This window comes from Lagopus muta, chromosome 3 (assembly GCF_023343835.1).
Source record: "Lagopus muta isolate bLagMut1 chromosome 3, bLagMut1 primary, whole genome shotgun sequence".
In the NCBI taxonomy this organism is placed as follows: Eukaryota; Metazoa; Chordata; class Aves; order Galliformes; family Phasianidae; genus Lagopus; species Lagopus muta.
In genome coordinates, this window is record NC_064435.1 from 32,907,913 (window position 1) to 32,930,932 (window position 23,020).

General features: G+C 40.1%; 1 protein-coding gene across 8 annotated transcripts in view; it reads right to left on the minus strand.

The window, feature by feature from the left end:
* SULF1 (sulfatase 1) overlaps positions 1-23,020 on the minus strand; it is a 190,727-nt gene that overhangs the window by 38,023 nt on the left and 129,684 nt on the right. For all 8 annotated transcript variants that reach the window (XM_048938917.1, XM_048938918.1, XM_048938919.1 and 5 more), the window contains 3 exons: positions 22,309-22,548; positions 10,958-11,109; positions 8,752-8,921 (listed from right to left, as the gene is read on the minus strand). In XM_048938917.1, the coding sequence (XP_048794874.1) occupies positions 8,752-8,921; positions 10,958-11,109; positions 22,309-22,548 (562 nt within the window). The remainder of the gene's footprint in view (positions 1-8,751; positions 8,922-10,957; positions 11,110-22,308; positions 22,549-23,020) is intronic.

Consider the following 23,020-nt stretch of genomic DNA (forward strand, 5'->3'; position numbering starts at 1 on the left):
TGGAGAACCGAACAAACACAGTTGTAAACTGGAACTCCTTTTCTTCTGGAAATTCTTATAACTCAAGGTTGAAAGTCAAAATCTTGGCATTTCTCATTGAAATCTCATTTTTAAAAGGAATGTTTATACTACTGCAAAATTAATGAACTTGAGCCCAAGGGTACAGCCCTCTAGGTTGTCAGCTAGCCCCTAACAGTAGCAGAGGGAGCCTTAAACCTTGAAGAAACAAGTCTTAGGAGCTCTGTTCACCTATCAGGTATTAAGAAGACAGAAAGTAAGAGCGTTTCCAGTGCAGTTTTCTCTGTTTCTTTGGAAGTTTGTCAAATGAGATATTTTCCCATTAAAGTGCTCAGTCCTGATTAATCAGCATTTTCCAGCAAAATGAAGCTTTTTTTCTTTTCTTTCTCTCTTTTTTCCTCAGCAGACTCCTGTCCTGAGTGCTCCTGCTGAGGAAGGATGAGGTGGCTGTGAGCCGCGCTCAGCCTTCTGCTGTGCCAGGAAGGAGAGCCAGCTGCTGAAGCAGGCTCAAGTCTCATGTTCCCAGCCCACTGTCAGAAGCCTACTCCACTTAATGGATAGTCTTTAAAAGCAGCACTCAGGGGTTTAGCAGGGCAGTTAAAACCTTTCACAGACACTTTCCAAATGCATTCTGAATTTTCTGGGTGAGAAATGCAGTAGGCAGAAAACGAACTCAATTTTCCTCCCAAACAATTCTTGCAACAGGGCATTCTGCAGATTATTTAACGCTGGGAACCAATGGGGAGAGGTGAGACAGAGGTCCTAAATGGAGGGGAAATTGTAATAAGGAAGATGCAGAAAGGAACTCAGAAGCCCCATAACCAGTCTGCATTCCTTATACATCCTTGGATTTTGTACCATACAAAAGTCCATCTGAAAGGCACTTCTTGACAGGTGTCGGATCTGACACCCTCTGATTTGTCTACCTTTTTTTTTTTTCCCCCCTAAAACAAACAGAAATGAATTCTGGTGAGAACACTGCTTGTCTGAGAACATTTCCAAACAGACAGACCCCTTCTGTGTCAGTGATAACTGTTTATCATAACATTTTTTTCCTGAAGCAGCTGGTGATATCAGCTAAAAGTTTGGCTGTTAGAAGCCTTTGAAAGTGATCATGGGAAACTTTCTACTCTTCCATTTTTGGGAAAGGCTTTGCTCTGTACTGATAAGTACTGCTGTAAAGTAGCACATTCATCTACATTTATTTGAGACTCTTCATTACTGGGAAAATCTGGTTGAAAGCATCTGCCATGTCTTCTACAGCCTTTTGTTGGTCATGGAGGCTATCTTATCTTGAGCCCATTTGTTGATCCATGGCCAGAAGACTGTGCTAGGTACCTTCATTATTTTCAGCTTCTCCATGGCCTCCAAGTCTGCCAAGGAGCTGCCACTCATCTGCCTGTCAGCCTTTGGTGCTACACTGCTTTGGTGCAGTGTCTGATTTCAAGGTCATTCTTGCCAGCAGATCAGCAAATAGAAAAGCACTTCTTTAACTTTTGATTGTGTGCTCAAGAAATGCATGAGAGTTTATTTTACATGTCACAAAAATATATAACTTGAAAAAGTGCACCCCTTCATGTAAGTCAGTTCAAAATGACCTACAATACACTACATGAACATTAAATTCATAGAAAGGGTAAAGACTGAATAAGCAGATTACTGAATTAAAAAGGTACAGTATTTGCCCCTCACATGGGCTATAGTAGCCTGGGCTAATCTAGACAGCTCACTTATGTTCACCCATACCACACAACGTACTACACACAGACTTTTTGGCTCTCCATGACAGATCTGTTCTGGCAGTGTGCAGAACAGTGGAAGATGTCAGATTCGTAAGATTTCAAATTTAAACTGCTAATGTAACCAACAAAAAAATCCCCAAAGCTTAACAGAAACAAATATTGAAACCAGTCAGGTTCCTTTTCATAAGGACTTTCTCAGAATGAGAAAAATAATTCACCCTGAGACCTCATGATCATTTACTTATGTGAATAAATAAACAGAGAAATCATCCCATTTGATGTATACATCTGCAAAAAAGCAAAATCGTAAACTAGTATTAGCCTTCTCCAGCATTAGTTTACCATCTCTTCAGAAAAGGGATGACTTCTGTCATTTGAGTTCTGTAAGCACTTCATATTTCTGCATGGATGTACATTGTTTTATTAACATCGTGGTAACTGCATTCAGCCTCTATCTACTACCTGTTAGACTGCAGTAGGATGCAAAAGGTGATAACACCATGTTCTGCAGGTGATGGAAGGAATGAATATTTATAAGCACTAGTGCACTTCTTTATTTGAAGAAAGATGCATTATGAAATCTACCATTTATTTATCTATAAGCATCAGTTCAAGTAGATATCTGAAGTTATGTTGAGAGAAAAATAATTACACTGACATTCACTTTTATGGTCTGAATCCCAGAAGTCTGAAAAACATTCAGTTTCATGAACAATCAGAATTTTCTTTCACACCTCTGAATTACTCTTACTGACAACCCATTTACTAAGCTTGTATATTTAAATTTGAAATTCAAAATAGAAAAAGTGTCTTAGTCATTTCAAGGGTACCTCAATAACTTCAGGTTATGCAAGAAATAAAGTAGTGGATGCTTGCATATGAGGACATATTAAAATGGGATCCTAGCACAGCAAACCATTCAGAAATGAATCACGCTAACTTCTGCTAGCAAATGAATGGCCTTTTGTGTGATTTTCAACAAAACAAATGCAAGAAAGGCCTTCTGAAAATTGTTAGTACCAAAAAGCTGTTTTACATGTTTAGACAAGAATGGAAGATTCAGCTTGGCTAATGCTGTTTATACAGTTGTGGTGTCTACGTGGAAAAGAAACACAGTTCAGTACAGCACGTTTTAGTACCTCCCAGAATTGAGTGGAACTACAAATTAAGATTTTTTTTTTTTAAGTCCTGTTTATATATATACTTCTACTACAGGTGGATTAATATGGGAAGAAACAAAAATATCTGGAAACATTTGTTCAAAATCACTCATACTAAAAATCGGTGTTTACTTCTATTTACAACCTCCTAATTCCCTCTTGTTTTTATTCAACAAAAGAAAATTATGTCCACAAAAATACTGCCCAAAAATGCTGCTTGTGAATACTTCCGCACAGTTCTCAGGGGTCTGTATCCCAAAAGTGCCTGGCTAATTTTCTGTTTGGATTGGGAGCCCTCCAGTTAGAGAAAATAGTACAGTACTTATATGCCTCGGGACCATTTTGCATTTAATAAAAATAGAAGTAAACACCATTTTAAAATAATACCTATGGTAAAACTGATGGCAAAAAATGAGTAGCTTCTGTACAAAATTAGCACCTACATTACTCTTTAAAATGTGACTTACAAACATTGCATAAACGGTCCTGCTCCTTCAGAAAAAAACAGTAAGCAATCAAAGGAAGCAAATATTTTATTTGCAGTGAATGAAGACTTCCTGAAGAAGCCTAAACCTGAAGAACAGGTTTAGACATTGTTCTTGGAAAGCAGGAAGTCTAGGTTCTGTCAAAATTAGACCACAAACTACAAACAGTGGCATAGTTGATATTAACATGGAGTTGAATTTCCCCATTCTGAGTGCATTTTAAAAGGGGAATCTTTTAAAACTAAGAATATTTCTATATATGGGGATGGGAACTGAGAAAGTTTCATTCCTGAAGTGTAACATACTGCTGAATTTCAGAATAGAGTAGAAAAAGATGTTACTCATTCAACATAACACCTTTTTATTTTAGGAAGCATCACTTAGAGATACTGTTAATTGTGCATTTAGAATCTTTCTGCATCTCTAAATCACAATGTTTCTTCTGATAGGACAAGGGGGAATGGTTTTAAACTGAGACAGGGGAGGTTTAGGTTAGATATTAGGAGAAAGTTTTTCACACAGAGGGTGGTGATGCACTGAAGCGAATTGCCCAAGGAGGTTGTGGATGCCCCATCCCTGCAGGCATTCAAGGCCAGGCTGGATGTGGCTCTGGGCAGCCTGGTCTGGTGGTTGGTGACCCTGCACATAGCAGGGGGTTGAAACTAGATGATCATTGTGGTCCTTTTCAACCCAGGCCGTTCTATGATTCTATGATTCTAGTCATGTTTAAAGTCACACTTCCAGTGACGTTTGAGATGATTCTGATTACTTATCTCTAAGTCAGCAGTCCAAGCAGGCTGAAGGCTATCACTGACAATAGACACTGACAAGTCAAAATTTATTACTTCTGCAAATGTATGAAGCCACTCTGGTGGGTGTCCATATCACAAGAAAAAAATGTCATAGCTAGCAGATGTTTGAGATTCATCCCTGGCAGCAGGAGGGCAACCTGAATGTGTGCCCATTTTATACTCCAAATTCACAATTAAGATTGTTTTGGGGATCAAGAAGTTTAACAGCATTGCTGTTCATACTTCACTGCTGCAAATGTACTGTTATGACTAGGCCTGTGTGTTCAGCACCTTTCATATTACATATATTTGAACAATGAAAGCTTTTCCATTTGCCTTTTCTCACATTGTCTTGGGAAGCTTTCTAGTCTCATCCAAGATAGCATCTCAAGCTGCTTTTCCTAAGGCCTTTAGCCTGCCAATAGGATTACTTCCAGGTAATCATAAAATTATGATTGTCAGTCCTTCTGCCAGCTCGCAAGCAGTGCTTCAGATTTCTATTTTTTACATTCTTCAGTAAATCTGTCTCCTGCAGACTTCTGCTTCTAATGTTTGTTTACTTCACAGCTTATAAATGGCTTAGGTTGGCTTCACAGTTCCCCTAAGACTGGTGCACCCTGGAAGATAAAGGGAAGTTAAAGTGCCACAGGCCCTGAGCATAACAGAGAAATTCAGGCTTTCATTAGAGCATCCTTTGAGCCAGAGCTTTCCCGCTCACTTGTGTGATGAAACAAGAATGCCCTGTAATAGCAGCCAGAGACACCTGGAGAGCCAACTCCTGTGCCATAGCATCATATCTAATAACAGTATTTCCAAGGTCTAGCAACTTCGCTACACAACAGATGATGTTCATTACCACAGAAAAAATCTATACACTGCTTTCATCTTACACACCTTCTCCAGTACCAGTTGTTTCCACCTCAATCATTTCTGTGCATAGTTAGAGTATATGTGTTAGTATGGATTCTTTTCAGAAAATGTACTCATTATGGTAGACAGCAGCCAGCAGCCAAACTTTTAGAAACATTTTTAACTGTCAGAAATAGGAGATGAGTACAGCCAGGATATTTGGGGTGATGAGAGATGCTTAAAAGCAATAGAGAGTTCCTGTTGCTTTCAGTATAATAAAGTGTATGTTTCATCTTAAAGTGGAGCCAATGAGAATTAACAGGGAACACTTAAAATTAATGTTTAAACAGTGCACACATCATTACTTTTTTTGTTCTTGTAAGGCTTTGTATGCCACTCTAGTGAGCAGCTCTTATAATGCAGGAGATAGGACTATAAGGTAATGATGGTATGTAAGCCTTTCCTTTTGGCTTTGATTTTTTTTTCATACGTATTATTTTTGTTCATAGCATTATTCTTTGCTGCACATACTTGATTTTCTTTTCCCAGTGCTGTTGTATGGGCAAAAGAGACCAACAGACGCCAGCATTAAGGGCAGAACTCTCCCTGAACTGGAATATTTCCTGCCATAGCCACTCCCCTCTGCATATGTGCAAATGGAAAACATTTTCTAACCAAACTTTTTTCTTTTGTTTGTTTGGTTTGGTTTTAATTTATAAAGGCAATAGTTCAATCAAATGATAGGCCCTTCACGAACAAAGAAATGTCAAATAATATAAGGGCCTACTTCAGTTACTGTTCTTTTAAGAAAAACTTCCTCTCACATGTGGTTGTCAGGCTATCTTAATTCTTGGTTTGTAGGTATAACCTTCCATCTCAGTTTGTAAAGCCAGCAAGCAGCTTTTGACCTGGTTTCCCTTCTTTGTTGGAGGTAGGCGTTACAGTAACATGATATAGCAACTACATTTTTAAAAACAAAATCCAAGGTCAGATGGCTGTCACCCAAGGTCAGGAAAAAAAAAAAAAAAAAAAAAAAAAAAAAAGAGATGCAAATGGTACTTGACCACCAAGGAAGAAAACCTAAGGGTTAAACGTTCAACTTACACAAACCTTGGCAGGAAGGATTTTATTGTTCTCCTGTTGTTTTCATAGGGAGCACTGAGTACGTCTGTGTGAACTCCTTATATCTTTTAGAGCATACTGCTAATGTTTTTGGCAGAAAAAAAAACCAATTATTTGGTATCTTTAGCCACCCAAATTAACCTTTTACCTCTGATTTGTCTCCTTTTTTGGGCTGCAGACTGAATTCTAACACGCTGCCAGTCAGTGCAATAAGAAACAAAAAGCAACCCAGCAAGTCTCTCTTGAGGTTGCTAGAAAAGAAATTCTTTGCAAGAAGGCTGCCAAGAAACCAGAAACAACAGAAGATAACAAGAAGCACAGCTGATTCTCATATTTTGGGTTGTTTCACAAATAGCCCAGCAGAACAACATATCTAGCCTCCAGGAGTCCACGCAAATAAAAAGCAATTTAAACAGGTACTCGGATGAGACTAAGTCTGAGAAAACACAGTTAGGACCTTTAGTTCATCTTTTGAGGTGATGTGTGACTTCTAATAAAGTGGAAGTGGTCGCTAAACTTTTGGAGGCTGGGAGAAGCTATAAAAAAGCAGGCTGAAAACACTGAGCAACAGAGAGTTCCAAGAGCATGATAAACTGATGCAAGTTTATACAAGCACTCTTTTATCAGAAGACAGCTACCACAGAGTCTAAAATGAGCTGCATGACCTCAGGAGATGTAGGGTGAGATACAATGATGTGCTTTTCTTCCAGCCCTGGTCCCCACTGCTAAGTGGAAACAGTTTGAATCCAACTCTTCTTTATGATGGATTGTCTCCCAGCAAAGAGGATGGCTTGCCTGAGGGCAGCAATCTGTGCCATGAAATGGCCAACAATCTGTTGAACAGAACAAGAACAAATAGATTATAACTCTCTTGCTATGAAAAGAGGTGACTGAAAGAAGACATGGGAGGGCTCTTTTAAATTTGAGATAGTGAATATTCATTATGCCTCATAGGATGTAGGGAACACATAGAGGCATGAACAAGCCCCAGGTTTGAAAGAGCTGAAAAGGCACTGCTTTGTCCCTGCAGCATGGGGTAGAACCGCAAAACTGGCCACCAGACGATGGTGGAGCTGCCACCATATATCAAACAGAGATCAGACTGGTACAAAGAGGATGGGAAGCAGTGATCTGGATGCTTCACCTCATGGATGGTTTTCAGAAGCTGCAAAAATAGGAAGAAAGAATCTCATTTTTCTTTTTTTTCCTAAGCATTCCCTGCTGCCTTTGGCTGGAGCACTTAATACGGGATACTGAAAAAGATCTTTCATACAACCCAGTATGACAGTTTTCATGTTTTTAAGTCCTGCTTTATCTTTAGAACATTACAGATTGATAATAATTTTATGGATTGATTACTAAAGAACCAGCTGCCCTTTCAAGCAAATATTTACAAACGAAAATATCAATCTTATCACTTCTATACACAGGTATGAATTACACCGATTATCAAAGTAACTCCAAAACATGACTGGCTGCTTTGCACTACCTGCAGAATCTACTCTCAGGAATGTGGTAATACTGAGAACAAAGGATCAGGAAAGTAGAGCTAAGAAAGTAAGATCAGGGAAAGTGGCATCTCTAGACAGCAGCAGACAGCTAAGAGGCCAAAAAATCCCCCAAATTGTCTTTTTGACCTCAACAGTGACCAGTTTATGAACGCAGCTTATGCAGTAGCTCCTACTCCTTGCAATTTTAAACCAGTTAATGTAACAACAAACAACATCCTTGCATGTGAGCCACTTCAGCATTCAAAATACAGTGTATGAACTAACGGGCTTTGCTACCATGAGATAAAGCTGATTCCTCTTCATTTTCAGAGGTTAGATCAATGCATCGTCTGGCTAAAATATTTATTTTCTTTGGTTTCTGTGTTGAAAGAGCACAAACACTGTGTTTAATCATGAATAATAAGGGCAGTCCACATGCTCACAGTAGACAGAAAAGGTTCTCCAACACCTCACTGTGAGAAAAAGGACCCGGAATACTGACAATATAAAGCAAGTTGTGGAATTGAACATTAGCCTCAGCTTTTTACCTGGAGTTGACCTTAGTTCTGGAAACAAAGCAAAGAAGGCTTTTTACTATTATTATTATTATAGTATAATCACCAGGAAAGATTAAACATGTTATTTAAAAATCCAGTCTGATAGGCTGTTTTGGGAACCTGCCAGTAGCTAGTCTATAAACAAATCTGGTGCACTTGAAAACTACAAAAGCGTGTTTTTACTCTCAGTGCATTCAGCAAGTTTGAGCCCAGGAAGCGCATATCTTAGAGGAATGCTAAGGAAGTAATATCTTTCCAACAGATCCTGACCTGTGTCTACATATTTTCAGGGTATTGTAAGAAGCTGCCCTTACAAAGCCAAGTACTGACCTTTTAATCTCTCACAACTTCCCAGGAGGAAAAGAGCTTCTCTCTGTTTTAATAATGGTCAGAGCTGTCAGTCTCCTTCCCAGAAGGCGCAGACATGGCCAAAGCAACAAGCAAACATCTGCTGCTTACTGCAGGTTTCCTATACTTTCATTCTCTGTTCATGCAATGTCTCCATACCCAGGCAGGCAGCCTGTGACTGTCACTTACATATGCTGCGAAGCGTTGGGGTACAGCTCTGAGAACTGCGGGGCCGAATCCTCAGGGCCATGAGGCGCAGCGTGGCTGATGACCATCATTATGGGCCTATGAGGATATATCCTCTTGGACATTCTGAAGTAATTAATGCTCTCATTAGTGATTAGGTCTGTGAAGTAGTCCTGTAACACATGATTAATGTAAAGCAAAAGTTACAAAGTGAATGATCAATTAGATCCCATACTGTCATGTTATTATGTTATTTTCAAGTCCTCATTAAAGGGCAGATCAGGAAGCAAAAACATCCCGTCGCAGAGATGTGTGACTCTAAGAGCATAGGGGAGACTGAGCAGTAATTACTTTCTTAAGTAGGCAATACCACGTAAAATGAGACTGTATTTAGCAAATCAGATACAATAGAATGCATTCAATATGACAAACAGATTTTGTAATATAATGCTAAGCCACTTTTAAAATGACAGACTATACAGACAAAAGTATGTTTCTTGACTTTGATAAACAAAACAGTTTCACAAAGTAGTAGCTCCCAACTGCAAGATTCCCAACTGCAATTCACCCTTTCATTGGTTTTCTATTCACACCTAAATTTCTTGCGTGCTCCTTGTTTAGAGTACACTTTTGTGTATGTACAAACTGGGACAAGCTACAATAAGCAACATATTACAAAAACCTTTATCAGAGAAAGTGCAAACACAAATGCAGGGAGCAGTTGAATTCCTGCAGGCTCTGCTCTTTTAATTGTATAACTTAAGCAGCACAGCTGCTGAGATTAAGGTTGTGACTTGCTAATAAACTGGCTTAACCCACAGCCAAGGTGGCAAATGGAAGCATACGAGGGGAAGGGAGGAAATGGAAGTAAGAAAAAAAGATGAAAACTTAAATTAAACCACCTGCCACCTTGAAGCATTCATTGTTGGCCTGGAGGTCTAGTGTGAGCTTCATTGAGAAAGCGCTGAGACAATGTTTGTAATTTCAAGCACTTCCAGGCATGACTAATCATATGTTGTGGATTCACGGCCCCAAACAGCTGCAAAAGCAGAGCCCGAGGGACAAGGTCTGTGTCGCATGTCGGTGCTCGGACAAGGCAGCCAGCTGTGACCTCCCTGCTCGCCTGCTCCCTGCCCCCTGATCCTCTCCTGGGGCACACTTGGAGCAAAGGCGCTGGCCCTGGCTGTTACAGTCCCTGCAAGGGCATGGAAGTGGCAGCCAGCGACCGGTTTTGGTTTTGGTTTGCAAAATAGGTAATGATAGCAGGGCTCTGGGGTTCTGATAATTTTTGGTTTTGTGGCCTGCTGGAATGAAATGTCTGTATGACTTCTCTCCCAAAGCATCCTCTCCCCTCCTATTTCCCTGTTTATTCTAGCTACATACACAGGGTGTGTAAGGAATGCCTAACTAACCAATACTCTTCCTTTTTTTTTTTTCTTTTAACTCTATATAAATATGTAATCAGTATCATGTAATTTCTACGGGTGGGGAAATCAGAAACAGGCATCGCAAGCTTCCAATAAAATCTCATTACATGGGTCAGAAACCACAGCTGCAACATCTGTATCATCTTCCGTGAGCCTACAGTCTGAGGAAATTCCAATTGCTTTCTGCAGGCTGGAAAGTCTGCGCCCTGCAGTCCTCAGCCTTTTCGAGACACTTCATGGCAGCAGGCAGGTCACCTTGGCATACTTTCCAAACTTTGTCAAGAGCACAAACAAGCTCCCAAGTTTTCCAATGGCTGTGCTCTTGCACTTATCTATTCTCCTAGTCGTATCCAGAGTCGGACAACACAGACACACAACGTATCTTTTTTACACTGTCTAATGGGAAACAGCATTAACTAAGGTTTCTGATGTGGGTAATAGCTGACAATGCACAGTTAACTTTAAAGTTCAGTCATGCAAAGCACGAAGTTATTTTCAAAAAAGTTCTTTCTTTACTATTTGCTTCTACCAGAGAATCAGCGGTTTCTAGCAGAGAGAGAGGGAGGAAGGAATCAACTGCACTGAAACGCCCTTGGAAATTTTCTCCCATCCTGTAGTTAAAATCCTCACACAGAAATTAATAAAAATGCCCTGGAGAGAAAAATGACATCTCAATTTCTTGGTTGCAGACGTTTAATTAATTAATTATCAGGTTAATTAATTATCTGAAAGACAATTTTTATACGGATTAATGACGTGACATTTATAGGTCTGGAAAATACCTTTGCATAATCAAATCCATGCTTCTCTTTGTTACCATTGCGAGAAATCGTGTAATTATAGAAGCGAGAGTTCTTCACTAATCCAACCCACTCTCTCCACCCAGGAGGGATGTAGCTGCCATTGTATTCATTGAGGTATTTCCCAAAAAAAGCTGTGAAGGTAAAAAAAAAAAAAAAAAAAAAAAAGAAAAGAACACACACAAACACATGAGGCTTTGCAATCCAAGTCTTTTAGTCTGAGTCCAAAGTGTGCATGAATGAAGACAAAATGTGTTAGAATAAGTCAGAGTCACTCTATCAAAAAAATGTTGCTTTTATATCTGAGGGCTTTGAAATTAAAATAAATTATTTCCAGAATTTTTATAATTCCACCATTTATCTGCCATTCTTGGAATCTAGCACTGATGTTTTTTTCTTTTCTCTTTTAGAATGTATATGGTTTCCACTTGAAATCGGAATAAAAATTCAGTCCCCACAGGAAACATCTGAGAAACATATCTTTCAGTTTTAAGCAAATCCTGTGATGTTTCAACTTTTGAAAGTCTGGGTTTGGCAACCTGGCTGCATGTTCTGGTTTGATGAAAGCTCTGGGAAGCCTGGATCTCCATCCTGCTGGGCCGTGCCTGGGTAGAGCAAGAGGGAATCCCTGCCCTGCTTTGCTGCCCAAACTTCTCTAAGGCAGAAATAACAGGCAGTGTCTTGGAGAGGTCAGCTATCTCTGCCTGGTCTGCAAAACTTAGGTGTATTTCCATTAGATAAAGGTGACAAGGCATAAACCTCTCAGATGAAAGCTTTTGGAAACTGTCATCTGTCATCACACCCAGCAAGTGCTCTCACAAACTCTTCCTGAAGAAGACTCTACCACGACAGAAGTAAAGAGAAAAACAGTCTCACAATGCAGTAAACTTCCAACTATTGCTTACGCCAACAATACGTAGGCATCAAGAACTGGCCAACTGGCCTTGGAAGCATGGATTAACCCTGGGACCATGGCAAAAGAAGCTCTATTGCTGCTTTTCAGTTGCGTATGTATTGTCCTTGCCCAAGAGGGCACTGTAGCGACAAATCATCTGACTCTACCTGCAAATTTGTTTATGGGGACTTTGTTGGCTCCATCTCAGCTACAGCAATGCTGGAAACAGTGGGGTGACTGACTAACCTTGCTGCTTGCAATTTTAATTTTTTTAAGGTGTCCAAGCCCTTGGAAGGTCTTACCCAAAGAGAAATGAATGACAGAAATCAATCCCTTTGCAGGGACAGAGCTGTGTGTCAGACCCCATCCTGCTGCAGCCCCGGCCATCCCAGCCTGCCTGGCCCTGCTGCCAGGCTGCCCACAGACAGCTCCTGCCCAGCGTCACTTCCTTGGCTGGGATCCGAGACACACGTCAGACACCCTTACATGTTTCCTACTTAGGAAATGAAGTCACTTTGGAAAACCTCGCGTTCAACCTAGACGCATTCAATCTAACCAAGAAAAGCACATTTGCGGAAGGGCTTCAATAATTCAGATCTGATTGATGTGGGCATGGTGAACTCCTTCCTGGGAAAACTGGTGGAAAAATGAAGATATTCATAATTAAAAGTTTCTTGAGGAAATATAACTATGGGGCAATCGAATCTTTTAACTGCCAAATGTCACTAACCAGAGGTTATAGTCATATATAAGGTTTCTTTCCTATACCACGTGGAATGTGACATATAAACAAGTCCTGCAGACACTAGCCCAGACTTTCAGTTCATCCTCCCACAGCCTTGTAAGAAAGCAACCTAGCCTCTATCCTTTTTTCCTCTGGGGCCAATCAGAAGTCAAGAAGCTTGAGGTGAAGAGGGTAACTGTGGGGAGGGAATATATGCCCGGTCCATTGCCTCCCGGAATGGAAACCATTCCTTTCCTTTAAGGCAGCCAAACTGTGTCAAACTCTCAGGGAGTTGGATGTTCAGGGAATATGTAAGGGCAAAGGCTGAAATATTGTGGGAAAAGAAGCCACAGAAAGAGTAGAAGGGGAAGAGAAGTTAAAGACAGACAACAGTAAAGAATAATAGAGTGAGCATACTGAGCCAAACAAGATCAAGGACAGTCTGTGGTTCAGGGGAGATTTGAGGCCAATCTTCCTGAATGCCATCCCAGATCCACCACCTCCATGATCTTGAGGAGGCTCTATGTGCTGCATTCATCCGTAAAGATCTCTGCCAACCTGCCTCCCACAAAGATCAGAGCCTCTCAAGCTGCAAAATGAAAGTTGTGGCAATTTATCATGTAGAATGGTTTGATAGCCCCACCTATAACTAACACTGACTAATACTGAGACCTGAACACTGTTATTTACAGGTTTGCTAAACTTCAGTCAGTAGTGATGATAGTTTCCGTGCTATCTGAGTCAGGCTGGATTTTGCTACATGGAACATTTTAGCCAAACAGTCCAGAAATTTCCAAGAAAAAGGCTAGTGAAAGATAAATGAGTTCATCCATTTAAAACTCTTTGGCAAGCATTTTTTTGAGAAGCTCTAGTGTCTCTAGGTTTTGAGGTAGCGCCTTTGTAAATAACAGAGATGGCAATGAAAAAGTGTCCCAGAATGGCCAGGCTCTAAAAAAGCTATAGCATACAGATGTGATCAAGAAAGACATAGCTTTCAGCTTAATGTCACCATGGGTTGTTCCTTTATGGACTTGAGAAAGTCCTCAGAGTTTAAATTTCGACCCTAAAACAATCAGCTTCTTTCTTTCCTGCTCTCTTCTGATATTCAGGCATTACTTGAGAGAAAGCCACCAGCATAAAATGCAGAGATGAAAAGTCCCGGAGTTTAGGGATGGGAAAAGATAAATTGAATTTAGAAAGGGAAGGGAGGCTTGGAGCTGCTAGGGGGCAATTCATCTTGGAATTTCCTTACTTTAGATTACTTAATTTTGAAACTTTAACAATGTTTTGTTAGCTCCCCCTTGGCCTCCTGAACCCCATATTTTCGGCATGTTAAGAGACTTCAGACTGACAGACTGAACCATTCACCTCTCTGTTGGCAATGATTTAGCATTTAATCATCAAAATAATCTGAGAAATGTCAAGTTTTAAGCAGCTCCTTGAGTGACAGTTTGCAGAAATAGATGTTTCGCTCTGTTGTGGAATAAAGCAGTTCCCACGTCAAACACACAGTAAAGCCCCGAATACTTGTAGAAGCAGCAGTAGCTGTGATAATGGATCACATTTGCCAAATTGCTTTAACCAAGGGAGGTTTGCTGGTCAAAAGCTCAGGAGGATATGAGTAATTACACTTATGATGGGAAAGGCCAGGTTTTTACTAAAACACAAGAGTTCAGTCATTTCACCCTGGCGTTTTCTAAGTACCACTGAGAACTGGATAGGGCAAGCAAGTCAGAGCTGGAGCTTAGTGACAGTGGTTAGTGCCTGGGTCTTCACACTTTGAATGAAGACAAGTGCCCGAGTAAAAGGGAAAGCACAGTAGCATCCACGAAGACAAAGAGTAATCAGAAGTAATCGCTATGGGTGTCTTCCAGGTTTTTTTTGTTAGCCAGAGGGTTGCAAACAATTAGAGGGATATGGAATGTGTCATGGGACTTCTCAGGAGCTTACACTGCGATAAGCAAATGTTCTTTCTGGATCCTCACATGCTTGGCTTATAAAGCGAACCCACATCTTTAACAGAGCTATAGCCTGGCACTTGCTGAACTGCCCAAGTCTGAGTACAGACTGCAAATATTCTGCTTTAGAAGTTACTTATTCTCAGCAGTTCTAGAGTTTAGGAAGCTTCTTGCTTCCAATTAATAAAACAGAGATTATGACTCAATAGGTAAAAACCTCATTAAAAAGCAATGCTATTTCCAGGGACATCTTTTCATTATTGTGTGTAATGGCCCCCACAGGGATAACAGGAAAGATAAATGCCAATTTTTGCATTTTAATTAGACTGATTTTGTCTGTATTCTGGCAGTTTTGCTAACTGTTCCCAGGACACATAGTTATTTTTTAATCACATGTAGAGTAACTTTGTATATCAAAATAATTGCATTCTGTGTGAACATGTTCAATTAAGTTTATGCAAATGATGCATGGCATGGGGAACAGTTGTACGGGCATCTATATGTCTCAGGAGTGGCTGCAAAATATATGTCTGGTAGCTAATTTGAATAGATTCCTTAATACAGTTTTTTGTTTTCCTTTTAGTAATTAGCTAATGAGTCCTGAACTGGACTGAGATCGTCAGGGGGCTGCAATTGGCAACAAGAATTTGACCCAGGGGATCTCTAGAATTTGAAGCCAGGATTCTTACAGCTTAATGTGATGCAAATTCTCACAATTCCCAGCAGTTAATCTCCCAGCACTTAATACAAGCATTTATGACTAATGTTTACAGCATTATACAACAGAAGTAGGCCCCTACCTCCTGTCAGCATTAGTGAATTAGCATACAGGTGAACTGGGCTGTGACTGCAGGAGGCACATCTCTGCACTTCCATGGATCAAAGGACATATATTGTGCTCCTATACTCCTGTTATTTGTTTAAGTTTATGGGAATGTTTCTGATTTAAAACAAAACCAAGCTTTTAGAAAGGCATACTGCCGTACGGTTTAGTCACCATGACCCAGACAAGAGCTTTAAGCAGACAGCCCACTTCCTTTAACAAAGTCAGGAAACCATTTACAAGAGTTACAAAGCACTGTTTACATGACATTTCAGTGCTGACACACAGTGACTATGTGCTTTTGGGGACAGAGCCCAACAAAACTTCAGCTTCCGGATTATTCCAGTAAATTTCTCCTTGCTTTTTTCCCATTATGCAAATGATAGCTTCAAGACTGGGAAGTTTGATTTTTCCCATCTGCTGAATGATTGTAAAGCATTCGGATATCACATCATTAAACTGAAGAAAGTCAGCTCAGTATTCCAGTCCTCCTCAGGGAACAAAAAAAGAACAGTCTCAACAATTATGTGAGGAAACTGAGGCACCAAGAGGTTAACCTCCAGCTAAGCTTAAGTCATGCAGGCAGCCTGTGGCATTGCCAAGAATATTATTCAGATCTCTCAGTTCCCTGTCTTGTAAATTAACCACAGCAGAAAACCTCAGCTTTTCTACTCGTTCTCCGGCTTTGTGGGTCTTTCCCAGTTGCTGTCAGGTTTACCCTTGTAACCAGAAAGAGCATTAAAGGTTTTATAACTCAGCAGTTGCAAAAGGCATTAGGCTATAACTTGATATACCAATCGTTAGCCTGGGTGACGTCTTTAACAAAGCTTGTATTATGGCCAACCTGGTAGCACTTTCCAATACTGATGTTGTCTGACACTTCTCATTATAAGAACCTGTTTCCAGTTGCTTATAAGTCTCTCATACTTGGACAGAAATTTTCCACACTGGATGTCTGCCTCAGGCTGAATTTTTTGAAACTTCTTAGCCTGAACAGTAGCCACCTTTGAGAACCACAGCAATGGAATTACATCTAACATCTGAAAAAAATTATGCGGGATTTCATTTGATAGTACTTCCACACTCTGCAATGAGAGCATGAATTCTGTCAAAGACATGATGGACTTTTTGTCAAGGAGGAATCTTTTATCGTCTTAGTTAACCCTGTCCATATTTTTGCTCAGTTTTGAAAAGAACACTGCAGTTTGCACAGGAACCTTGGGGCATTCCCTGTCCACCTGTGACTGGTGTCAGCAGGCGGGAGAAAGTTGATTGAAATGCAAAGGGCAGGAGGTGAGCAGATAAGGATATGCAGTTTGGGGAAGGGCCCCAGGGGTGCTAGCAAAGGAACTGAGAGAGGGGAAAAGGCAGGGGAGGCTCAGGGGCCCCGGACAGGGGATGTCAAGCAAGAAACTAGAAAATGAGTGGAGAAAGGGAAAAGAAGGTGACTGAGAAGGAAAGGGGGTGGGAGAAACTGATTTGCTGAGTGGACTGGGAAAGGAGATTGCTAATGACAAGTGGTGGGAACAAGATGTGTCTGTCAGGATTGAGTAGACGCCAGGCGGAGAAAGAGGGTGGAACAACTTGTTGACAGATAGGCTGGGGGACAAGGCTCAGAGAGGGGCTCAGGAGGCACCGAAGGGCCTGCAGGCCTGAGCATGTGCATCGCGGGAAGAGAGATTAAATGTTTGGACACTGGGAGTGCACAACAGTGCCTGGAAAAGGTCTCCTGAGTATCACTGGAGTCTTCAGTAGCACTGAAACCGTCTCACCGAACAGAAACCTCACTCTGCTTACTCAGCAAAAACACAGCAGAGTTTTGCTGAGAGGATCTGAGAACTCCATCCTTACCAATCTGGATGTTAGCATCTCACCTCCTGCTAGAGGTCTATCTTCTTTATCAATAGAGAAAAATTAACCTTTCAAAAATGATATGTTATAATACATTTCTGCCATGTGGCCAAATGAATAGGAGAGATGGATTAGGTGCACGCACAATGTTCTACCCAGATCTTCTGAAAGGAAGAACTTGAATGTCTAGCCTTGCTGAAAAACTTTTATTGTATGGTTTTCTGCACAAGATCTAGTAGCACAGAGTTCTGTTTTAAGTGTGAGTAGGCAAATATGCCGTAGCTTTTGATGAAATCCTGAATCAAAAAATGTTTCACTTCAAACTTGCTCATTATCCTCTTCAGCCTTTTCTCTCATCCATATTTCACTTTCTGTGGACTATTTGAATATCTTTGGCATATTTCACTTTTACTTGAACATTTCTCAACTTGACTGAAAGCGTAATTTTATTCTGAGATGTATAAGCATATTTTAAATTATTTCAATTATTAACAATTTAAATGATGCTTGATGCTCCCCAGCCTCTTTTATACCAATTAAGGAACAACCTAAAGCATGGGATTCTCTCTCCCTTTCTTTATTTTTACTTTAGAAATAAATAAAAATTAACTCCCTGTATACTCATTCCCACCTGTGTACCACATCCTGACATCCTCTCTGTTTTGCAGTGGTGTATGAGGCAGGATATAAATTAGGCCACTGAAATGATGCAAATTAAAAATAGTGTATGCTGGCAATCAATTGTACTGTAAGGCTACAAACAATTTCCTGTTTCCACACACGCTTTGCCTCCAGAAGAAATGCATCATCTTCAGAAGGCATCGTTTCTGCACCTTTTTCAAAGACTTACTTGTCTGGTGTGTCAAAGTGGAATGATTTACAGTTTAAATACTCCTTCTTCAAACTGCTTGGCCTTCAATCTCATCACCTCAGCAATTAATTAGTTATTTGACCATTACACTAAGAAAGGTGTAATAATTGACAGATGTCAGCTGACATAAAACAGACGTTGATACGAACTGTTGAAAATATTATCTAGATGTCAAGTAAAGGACCATTTCTGTTCATCACGACACAGCATTCTGTGACCAATGTCAGCAGTATCTTGTCCAGCCACTTCTTGAGTTTTGAGTTTTACAAACATGAGCATTTAGAAACTAGCATTCATGTTGCTTAACTTTGATATTTTGTCATTTCTGTCTTATAAAAGGCTGAGAATGCCATTGGGACAGTTGCATACATGACCCCTAAATCTTACGCTGATCAGTTGACCCTTTTGAGCAAAAATAAAATATTGGGAAATATGTCCTCATAAAGACAATTAAACAAATTAGTAAGCAAATAATTGCCTTATTTGGTGATCTTTGGTCTTTCAAGTGGAATTGTGTAAGAGAAGAGCCTGATCCTGAGTTTGGCCTGTTGAGGCAGTGAGTGATTGTGAAACCAGAGCAGACTCCTTATCTGCCCAGCATGACTACACTGGCTACGAAGGGTTAAGAGGAGAGAGGGTTAGAAGGTAATCAGCTTTTAAAGTAACGCTTAGCAGAGGGTTCTGAATGCATATTTATGTTAAATCAGGAAGGAAAATTTAAAGGTATATTTCTCTTCAGATATTCGAGGGATGAAACTTCAGCTGATAAAATCAGCTGATAAAATCCTACAGCATACAAAGGATTGACACGCTTCATAGCAATAAAATAATAAAATAAAATAAACATTTATGTCTCCTAGATAATGGCCACCACTGGAAAGGCCTAAACAAAACTTCTAACTCCTGCATCTAATAATCTTGAAAATAAAATTTCTGAATCTAAATAGCTGATGGGATGTTTCCTGACCTTAAAACTACAAGATGACAGAAAACGTGTCAAGTTTTTCTGACAATTTCTATGAGATTTGAAAGTAATTACAGTGACCCTCTTTCCTCCTATATATGAACAGCTGAAGCGTATCTAATAATAACAAGTGTTTCATCTCTGAAGTTCTCCAGAGTTGCTTTGTTTTCTCTTTCTACCTATTCTCTGTGTCTTTCCCTTCTATTTTCTATGTTAGTCAGCATTCCACAAGTTCTAGTTTAATTTCACCAATTTTGTGGACTTTCAAAGTTAAGAAGCTGCGCAGCTGACTCACTTCTGCTTTAGCATGGAGCTTGTGACTAAAGAAAATGATAAAAATTGCAACATCATTAATTGTTTTTGGATTTTTTTAAAGATAATTAGAAGCAACAGTAATTTTGTTTTGGCAGTGATGTTACTGAATATTGTCTGTCCTGTTCCCACACAGCACAGTTCCTGCCCGTGATTTAGCACTGATGTTTTAAACAAAGGATGTTCCCAGGAAATGTAACATCTCCATTAGGTCACTTCAGAGTAGAACAGAAGTAGAACAGTAGAAGAGAAAAAGGAAAGAAAAAATATCTGTTTTTTGTCAGGTTTTCCCAGTGGGTTCTAATTATGACTGCAGTTTATTACAGCACATTTCAGACCTCTCTTTAAATGGACTGCTGTGCCTGCTTGGAGTCCTCGTGGCTTTAGCAGGACTCTCCTCATAAGCAGCCTGCCCTTGGGTGATCAATTGCAGCATAGAGGGTTTAGTTAAGGCTGAGGCAGGTTTAGACAGCGAATGCTTTATAGATGTTGGAAACTATCTGGTGTGAACAGAAGTAAGAACATTATATAAACAATCTGCCACCCCCTTATTTCCACTGGCTTATATAATTATTTGACCCTGTGCAAAACGTGAGAGCTAAATCCTCATCATTTCAAACAGAGAACCAAATTCAAGGTATAGCATGTTGTCTCAACTGCTGTATCGCACTGGGGTTCTCCAAACTTGTTCCTTTTAAGGTTGGCCACCAAACAGCAAGTGGCATTTGGCCCTCTGAGGTGGATACTGATTTACTGGTTTACCTGCAGCTTCAGCACAGAGTCACAATGAGCCCATGTGTCGTGTAGTCAATCTTTCTCCCTAGCTACCTCTTTCCTACTCCCAATTATTTTTGACTTCCAGGTATTCTTGAATCATTACAGTTTATTAAACCTTCTAGCTGTGAAATGTAAATTATTAGTTGGTTAGTGGACTTTTGATGACTCTTTAATGAGGTAACACCGTCCTTGAAAAATGTATCATAAGTTCAGCTGTTAATTAAGCTGCCACTTCAAAAAATAGTTGAGAGGTAATTGGAAAGTGGGCTCATCTTACAAGGAGTTAATTAATAAGTTCTTTAGGGCTGCATTACTACAGGGTCAAACAACATACTATAGTCAGAAACAGAGTTTCATAAATGTATTTTCATTTGCTTCCATGTTCTTTTTCTCTGTCCTGCCCTTTGTTAAAACTCAATTGTCCTGCTTGTTCTACTATTTGTGTAATTGTGTTCCCTCAGTCTGTTTTTGGAAAGGCTTTTTTTTCTTTCTTTCTTTCTTTCTTTCTTTCTTTCTTTCTTTCTTTCTTTCTTTCTTTCTTTCTTTTTTTTTAAATCACTTTGATCTTTTCCATTTAATAAAATCAATCTTGCATTTAGTAGACATCTTCACATGCCTTCATAATTCACAGCAGCGCATATTTACCCAAGCAGAGCATGTAGCCCCAGAAGGGCAGAGGGCTACTGACAGCAAAGTCAGCCGTAGCTGTCCAGTTTATGCAGGAGGCATTCAATTCTGCAAAGGTTAGATGACAAGTCAGTAAGATACTGAACTTTTTAAAGAGCAAGAAAGGTAGATTCCACATGAAAGGGACACTAAGCAGAAAGGTTTTAGGGTCATTTCAGCACTTTTTCTAGCACTGACTATCAATTTGCTCTCCCCTCTCTTTTTCTCTTCAAAAGCCTTGGTGCTGACCCTTACTCGGGTTTAGCTGTGCTGTATTCTGACAGCAAGTCCACAGAAATCAGCTCTGTAGAGACTGGAATGTTATTCAGTGCATGTGTTGGGCTCAGAGAAGATAAATATTTGTTTGTTTTAGCTTTTTAAACAGGATGCAGCTCTCCAGAACTACGGAGAGAGAAAGAAAGAGTGAGTTGTCTTTGCAGTGAAGAAATGATGGCAAACAGGCAGATAAATGTGAGGTGCTGGATACAGCAGCATTAAGAGAATTAGCACAAGCAGACAGTGTGGAGACATTAGCCTGCTATATGTTTTGAAAGCAATCTGTTCTTGTGCCTAAACCACTGATAGAGAAAACTTCTTCCTTACCAACTACATTGTAAAGAACACAGTTGGCAATGAGATCTGTGTCTATGTGGTCCTGTAAAGGAGAGTCTTTGTAGTCAAACGATGCTTCTGGACAAATTGCACCCTGATGACCTTGCAACCTTCCCGTACCTTGGGAAGGGGAAGTCAGGCTGGAGCCTAATGTGTCTGCAGATTGAATCTTAGGTGATAGGTGATGCATAAATGAATCAGGTTTTACATCAAGCTGAAGCACAGACGAAGGGAATAAGAAGAGTTCTTTGTAGACAGGACAGGGATCTTCTGAGTACGGAAAACCACCAGGAATTTACAAGAAAACTATCAAATCTTATTGGTGCACAGCAGAACAATCCTTCTTAAAGGCATGTTTCTATTCATTCTCAGAAAATGCAAATGAAGTATTGCCCTGTGGCAAAGTTTAAATTATAGCATTCACCTTGTTTCACTCCCATGACAGGCACTTTGCTCCTGTGAGGTCTTTGGCACCAGTCCCTCGTTTGGCCCTGACACCTTCCCCCAGAACTGTTAGCAGCTGTCTACAAGCAGGCCATAATACTGACCATAATCATGGCTTGAACTGCCAGTTCGGACCCACAATGCCACGAAAATGCACCTCTTTCTCACTAGGTGTAACATGCATAACAGCATATTTCCCACCTGGGACATCTGAGCATGAAAATATGCTCCTCCATTTCAAAAAAAGTTCTTCATATGGCTGTTAGCTGCCAATCTGTACCAGTAAGTCATGCTACCCTCCCTCCCCACAACACTAAACCCTCCTCTATAAACACAATTCTGAACAGTAGTCACTTGCTTTTAGACGGTGATTCAAGACCCCATATTCAACATCCAACACCATTACTTGAACACAGAGTTAGTGTTTGCCTCTTACCTGTTCGATACCCAGTGTTATTCAAATACACGGCGAAAGTGCGTGGCTCATGAGTGGCCTGCCAGGAGGGAGAAGAGCAGTTTTCATTGTTGGTGTATATGTTGTGGTTGTGCACATACTTTCCAGTCAGCATGGAGGAACGCGATGGGCAGCACATTGGGGTGGTTACGAAGGCATTGATGAAGGATGCCCCTCCATTCTCCATAATCCGTCTGGTTTTGTTCATGACTTGTAAGGACCCTGCAATAAGTGGAACTGATTATCACTCTGCTGCTAAAAGCAGTTGGAACGTACTGGATGCTACTTTGTCATTAAAAGCAGAGTATCAGCGATGACCTTTCTTTCAGACATCAGTCTCTATTACTCCATAACTTAGGTAATTTTAGAAGAAAATATAAAATCTTTTTTTATATCAATGAAAAATATTTTTTAGGATTCCAGAAAGATTGAGTTTGGCTTTTTTCCCCCTCAGGCTTCAAAACAAAGCAGAAGTGCAGATTAATCTAGAAATATAGCATTAGAACTTTGGAACTATATCAAATTTATAGGTCAACAGTTCTCCAAACACTGCTGTAGGAGAACAGTATTTTATACAGGCTGCATCAATGTGCCAGTAAAATATGTAAAATTCTGAGGCTGCTAATGAATCTATTACAATTCCTTCCCTTTTATCAGATAATCAGAGAGAGAGAGAAAGAGAGAGAGGGCAGAA